Source organism: Protopterus annectens, chromosome 2.part0 (assembly GCF_019279795.1).
Source record: "Protopterus annectens isolate FY-2018-M chromosome 2.part0, PAN1.0, whole genome shotgun sequence".
Classification (NCBI taxonomy): domain Eukaryota; kingdom Metazoa; phylum Chordata; order Ceratodontiformes; family Protopteridae; genus Protopterus; species Protopterus annectens.
The window spans coordinates 274,421,939-274,429,438 of record NC_056728.1 but is presented as its reverse complement, the minus strand read 5'-3'; the positions used below and the strand labels follow the sequence as shown (position 1 = coordinate 274,429,438).

General features: G+C 34.3%; 1 protein-coding gene across 4 annotated transcripts in view; it reads left to right on the top strand.

The window, feature by feature from the left end:
• Nucleotides 1–7,500, top strand: part of LOC122793065 — a 551,358-nt gene that overhangs the window by 181,561 nt on the left and 362,297 nt on the right. For all 4 annotated transcript variants that reach the window (XM_044060764.1, XM_044060763.1, XM_044060761.1 and 1 more), the window contains one exon: nucleotides 3,897–4,035. In XM_044060764.1, coding sequence (XP_043916699.1) covers nucleotides 3,897–4,035 — 139 coding nt within the window. The remainder of the gene's footprint in view (nucleotides 1–3,896; nucleotides 4,036–7,500) is intronic.

Sequence of the window (7,500 nt, the reverse complement as noted above, 5' to 3'; positions counted from 1 at the left end):
AACCTCATTAATTTCTTTGAAAAGCAAGTGATGCAGTGGATAGTGGTTATATCATGCATACAGCATATCTACACCTGTCCAAAGCCTGTCATACTATTCACCATGCGACCATTACTGATAGATTTGTAAATATGAATATAGATCCTTCTACTGAGTGATAGATAGCTAACTGGTTGCCTGACAGAACCCATATGGTTAGAGTTGCAGTTGCCATTTGTGAAAGCAAAAAAGTTATGAATGGTGTACCACATAGTTCACTTTGGGGGTCTTCTCTTATTTGGCATGTATTTCACAGACTTCAGGCCAGCATTCCTGGCTACGATTAACTAGATTTGCAGATGATGCTAAATTGAGTGTTGTTATTTGATCTTTAATGGATTCACAATTACTTCAACATGGCTTAGACCATGTTAACAATTAGTGCAAGGACAAAAGTCTGAAATTAAATATAAAATATGTAGCATAGTTCATTTTGGTAAACAAAACAGTTTCACTTCCCATACAAGAGATGCACTACTCCAATTAGTCACTGTTGTAAGGGATCTGGGTACTCTTGTTGAAAATGTCTAATCATTTAACTATCGTGTTCACAGTAGTCCAGAAAATCTTTTATCTGGCCCATCTAATTTCCAAAAGCATCTCCACTAGATCCAAAGAAGTCATATTTACCTTTACTTGTATCTTATCAGACCAATTATTGAATATAATGTACCTTTTGGCATGTATTTATATATAAACGTATCACACAACTTGAGATACCTCAGAGAGTCATAACTAAAAAGATCAGTGGCCTCAAGTTACCAGGAGAGACTGGCAACCCTTTCTCTGTACTCAGTTTCTTACAGACTCCTCCATGAAGATTTATGTCTAGCCTTTCATGCAATTACAGATCTAAACATATTTCACTTTCTATTCTTTCACAGAGCTAATGGTACATCAAATACTCAGTTAAAGGAAGTAAACCTTCATCAACAGATAAATAAGATGTAATAGATTCCTATCACAATGTTTCCTTCACCTCTAGAACAAATTTCCACTACATGTGAAGCAGAGTAGCATCCTTGCCATCTTCAAGGTAAATGTAGATAACTGGATGGGCAGCCTCAAATTCTCTCCAAATCTATCTTGCAGTTTTGAATAGGGTTTTTGGCTAGGCTTGAACTGGTCTGTGGACTGATTGCCTAGTGCTTATTTGTGAATATAATATCAATTTCTTAAACATAAAACAACTTAGTTATGATCACAGACCTGATCACATCCCCCTCTCTAATAAAACAGGCTTGGAGAGTTTGTACCTTGCCACAAGATTGTGCAATTTAAATACTGTACTGAAGTGAGTTATTTCTTTTTTTTTTATTTTTATTTTTTATCCCTCATTCTATCCCTTTTATTTTCTATTACAGTCTCAATATGTATTCAGAATACCTTAAATGTTGATCTCAAATAACAATATTTAGCTGAATACATTCAGGTTATGGAGATAATCTCACTCACTAAGGCCATCTCGACCGAAATGAATTAAGTCAGTTTGTTTTCCTGATTGGGCAATATCTCAGTATTAAAGAAACAACCACCAGTATATCCAACAAATTTAATGAAACTCTGACATCTCGGCCAAAGCCTTCAAGGAGTATAGCACATAGTAAAAAAACTTGCCCCATATATACACATGCAACTACATCAGTTAAACAATCATACAATTAAAGAAGTACTCTCCAATCACATTCTTCATTTAGTCCCCTTAGAGACAGGCTATCAAATTTTAAAATGTAAGCTGATTCTTTTAAAAGCAACTGTTTCTTGATAAAAGGAACATCAAATCCAGATATTTGTATTTTTTCCAAAACAGTGCCTTGCAGCCCTTTACTGTCTCCATCATGGAACAAACTAAAATGTTCAGCTATAGAGCTCTCTGCTTTTTTATTAGCAATATCCCTCACGTGCTCTAAAATTCTAGTTTTAAAACACCTTTTTGTTTCTCCAATCTAAAATTTGTTGCAAGGACATCTCAAGGCATATATAACTAACGCCTTCAGTATTGCAAGTAAAATGGCCACAAGTTCTAAAAGAAATATTATTTATTCTAGAAAAAGTTTTTGTTACATACTTGCAAGCCTTGCACTTGCCACAAGCAAATGTACCACACATTGTCAAACTATGTGGTATATTGGGAGATGAAATACTGAATTCACCTCTTACTTAAAAAATCTGTATACTTTTTCCTTTACTGTAGGAAAATGCTAGTTCTTTGTGCAACCACTCTGAAGCATCTCTTAAAGATGTCATATATTTCCAGAAATGTCTAACTTGATCTATTATTTTGGGACTAAGGCAACTGTATGTTGTAATAAAAATATATTTTCATTTGTCTTTTTCTTATGCACAGCCCCAGTGTATTGTCCATCCTGGTTACTTTTCTGGTGTCCATTAACTCTGTGTATGAATTTCTGCTAGGTTTATATCGTAAGCTGAAAAGCTGATAACTCCGAAGCACAAAGCTCCGAACTTCAAACCTCGAAGTTCAAAAACATCAAACCGTAGAACGGAGATTGCCATAGAGTGTGGGACGGGAAGATTTCCCTTTACTGCACTGTAGTGCAATCTCGGAGTTGGTATATTTAACTAGTCGGGGTGTGGGGGTGCAGGGGGGCTTGCCCCCCTACATAGAGCATTTTGTTTTTTGTTTTGGGTAATTAGGATTTTTTTTTGGTGGATTCAATGTTGTCAGCTTTTGAGGTTTGCAGTTCGTGGTTTTGGGCTTCGGAGTTATTAGCTTTCGATTATGTGATATAGACCCATTTCTGCCAGCTATCATGTATTGTCTTCACATCATAGCCCCTATTTTTAAACATCTATAGTTTTATCTAGTTCTTGTTTGAGATACTCTTCAGTATTACATAGCAAAAAAATTCACCAAAGGGAATAGCTTGTATTGTATGGGGTGGATGGCAGGTTTCTCCATACAAAAATTGTGTGCCTTCACTAAATTTCCTGTGGACTGAAGTTTTTAAAACGTTCTCATCTTAAATGTCTGCCATGACATCTACAAAAGGGACACAGGTTCCAGTTTTCAGACTGTCAAATTTTAGTCCAAATCTATTATTTTGTAAGTCAGCTACAAATTCATCAACTAATTCTTTACCTCCCTCAACCAGAAAAATGAGGTCGTTAATAAAGCTATAATATTTGACAACATGTTTATGAAAAAAAGGAGTTCCCTTTCAAACAAGCCCATACTAAGGTTGGCATACATGGGGGCAAAGGCTGCCCCCAAGGCAGTGCCTTGTTTCTGAAGGTATAACTCATTATTAAATTCAAAAAAATGTTTTGTTAAACAAAAGTGGACAAGCTCTACAATATATTCTGTTGCTACAAGGCAACTTTTTATTCTGTGCATCAGTTAATATCTCAGTATTAACCTATCCTAAAACTTTCTCTGTGATCTGCTTTTCTTTTTTTAATTCATGGATTTTACCCAAAAAGGACTTGACCTACCTCATTTTAGCTTGCTCTTCAAATACTCCTTTTATTTTAAAGCTCTTCATGTACAGTGACTTCATTTTTATAGCAATGCAAAATCAACAAAACAGGAACATCTGTCTTGCCTTTTATATGGTGTTGCATTGTGTGTGCAGAGTTAACACAGCACTGGTACATATTTTCTGGTTATTTGAAATGTATATGTATGACATGAAAAGAGATTAACTGTGCTTACAAAGATTTTCCAATGAATTCAATACTAGTATGTTTATACAGTGGTGTGTTAAATCCCATTCTGTGCAGGGTGTTAATCATGCCTGCAGTATTTGCATACTGACAGCTGTTAAAAAAAGGCTTTGCCATTACTTAAAGTTATTTGCTATCTTTAATTCAGTTTGCAACATATTCTTTTTCAGCATCAACTCCTTGCAAAGAGCTGTGAAAGCAAGTAGACACCCAAAAGTGACCTCCAGACTCCTTCTTCATGTACCAGTGCCATCACTTGCACCTTCACAAGCACCATTTGGCTTTCACAGAAGGCATCCTTCCACAAAGGTACTCATTTTCAAACTAAAGATATGCAGCATTACCTTGCTTTACATATACCTATAAGTACTAATAGGAAATGTGTATGGAGTTAATGGATCACAAATCTACAGTACTGTCCAAAAGCTGCTACTGATGGTGGGATTAAATTAATCAAATTTTCCATAATACCTAGAAATCTGGAAGAGTAAGCAATTAATGCTGCAGCATAGCTTTTAATATATTGATTACCATAGTATGTAACCTTCTGTGCTCCTGGAAAATATTTCAATTGCAGTTATGAAGTTTGGTGCATTTCATTTATTTCATTACTCCTCAATAGAACTAATTTAAGTCTGTCCCATGCCTTCTCGAATCCTCCCGTTTGCAGACAAATGCTGCCTCAAGAAAGATATGTTTTAATAAATTTCTCCAATCATTAAATTGTGAGCTTATCTGTTAAAGAATTATATTATCCTCAAAAACGTTAATTTGTATCATGCTTTCAACTTAACTTTAGGATATTTAATAAAGTCTATTAGCTTTTTATTACATGGTTTCTGGCGCAGTACATGTACCATTTCAATTAGCCTCCTTAGAAGTACTTTGAGCCCTCCATGTGCTCATAGACAGGAAGTGTCTAAAACTAAAGTCAATAGTCAATACAGCATAACTACAACTGAATTTATAGAGGAATGAAAGCATACTATTTTCTTCTGGGGATATTCTCATATATATATATATATATATATATCTTTATATACAACCTCTCTCTTTCGCTCCATGTACCAACCTCTCTCTCTCTCTCTCTATATATATATATATATATATAAACACACACACAAACACACACACACACACACACACACACACACACACACACACACACACACACACACACACATATATATATATATATATATATATAAATATATCTATATATCTATATCTATATATCTATATCTATCTGTGTATATATATATATATATATATATATATATATCACCTATATATATATATATATATATATATATATATATAAATATAAATATATATATATATATATATATATAGATGGGTTCTATGAGGTTGGTTGAGTGTGGCTAAGATCGGCCTCTGTATTTTCAATCCACTTTGGCTGACAATGCAGATGGGCAGTTGGGCAATAAAGGATAATCCCTGGAGAAGGGGAATATTCCTCTTCCCCAGGGATTGAGTGATCTCGGAGCTAATATATATAATTAGCAGTGGGTACCCCCCCTCAAAAAAAAATAATTGTTTGCGTTAATGCATGTTCCAAGAAGTAACCTCAGAGCATACATAGAAGGTGTTGATGTTTTGCAATTCAACATTACTGTTTTGATGCTAAGCAAATTGACAAAACGCCAAACATATTGATTGTGAATTGTATTTAAACCGGCCTCTGTATTGTTGACACACTTTGGCCAATATATACAGATGGTCAACAGATGTGCTAGATCAGTAGTCCTTATGATAGAGGGATATGCCCTTTCCCCAGGGCTTGTACGGTCTCAGATTTAGTATATATAATTATCAGGGCTTGTGAGGGAGGCATAGCCCCCAGACGGAGACGCAGGGGGATATATAATGACCACAAAGCCAGTAAATCCAAAAGGTTTATTAAAAGAAAAATTCAAGATTCTCTAGCACCTCGGCCCATTGGCCTTTAAAGAGTTATCAAGCAAGTTAAAAACACTTTCTTAAATATACATTTCAATTAGCACATTTAATAAAACAATAAAAGACCCTCCAGTCCTAAAGTCCCTTCAGTTATATATATCTCAAATATGATGTTTTTTTTCTCGCTTTTTGCTATGCACAATGATAAAGCATTCATTCATGTAAATGTTTAATTCTTACTGTATTTCTTACTTTATGTAATCTGAATCTTTTCTCCTTGGGTCTCTGCTGAAAAAGGGCATCCTGCCCCAGCCATAGTAATCCGGTTAACAAATGTCAAATAAATAAATAAATATAATATAATATAATAACAACTTCCAGTTACAATCTACATTAAGACGAGAAGGTGTTAGTGTTCCAAACTTTAAAATAAATACTGTTTCCTTATATAGTACTTTACTTTTAAAATCTGAACCATTTAAAATATTAACCTTTCCAAAACAGTACCTTTCAAACCACTACAGTCTCCTACATGGTGCAACTTAAAAAGAACTGTTAAAGGTCTTTCCATTTTCTTGTTCTTTATGACCCTCAGATGTTCCTGCATTTTTACTGTGAAAGCCCTTTTGCTATGTATGCCCTATATAAAAGAGGTTGCAACTACGTTTTGGCGCATAAACAATGCCCTCAGTGTTACAGCAGTAAAAGTAATTTGATTTATAAACATTAATTTTATTAAAAGTTCTAACTACATATTTACAAATTAAACATTTACCACATGGCACCATACCCGTATCAAGTGGCTCAATGGGGGGGGGGTCACATCTGGTACAGAAAAATAACTATGAACAGTTAATTCCTTAATACTGTAGCCCCTTTTAAAAGAAAGGAAACGTTTTACATGTAAAACGTGCAAATCCTTATTTTTCAAGAGAAAACCCGAATAATAAGTAACAATGTCTACAATTCTATGAGTAAGAACATTATAGGTAGTTAGAAAATAAATATCCTTACGTAAATTTGTTTCATGTATATAGCCACCAACCTTCCTTTCTGTTACGTTGTACCATATTCAGTTGTTCACCTTCATAGATCCTATCCAGAACTTCTAAAGTAATTTCTTCACTATATCCCTTTTGTTTAAACATATGACACATTTTCAACAATTTCTCCATGAGAACATCACTAACATGACATAACCTACTAATGCCTAACAATTCTCCATATAGCAAGGATCTTATCAAATGTGGTGGATGACAACTTTTGCCATCCAGAAAAATGATGACCAAATTCAAATTGCCTATAGACCTTCATGTAAATCATACCATTTAAATGGCCCCCCAAATCCACGTCTAAAAATAATACCTTATTGCCGTGTTGAACACCATCAAACCTCAGGCCATATCTGTTCCATTGTAACTCAGATATAAAAGAATTAACCAAAATTTGACCACCATCACACAAAAAATCAAATCATCTATAAATCTGAAGTATTTAACCAAATTATTTAAAGATTATACAAATTCTGTAACTCAAACAGACCCATAAAGAGGTTGGCATACATGGGGGTAAATGGTGCTTCCATGGCTGTCCCCCTAATTTGATAATAAATCTCATTATTGAACTAAAAAAAAATGTGTGTGTTAAACAAAAATAAACTAAATCAGTAATATAACCATAAAAAGGAGAATCCCCCAAAAGTACTGTAAAGCTTCAATACCATAACAATGTGAATATTGTATATAAACTTCATGCGTCCATTGTTATCCAATACATTTGACTTGTCCACTCTGTCATTTTTATTTTGTCTAAGTCAAAGCTGTCTCTAATGTAAGAAAATAACTTTTCCACTGG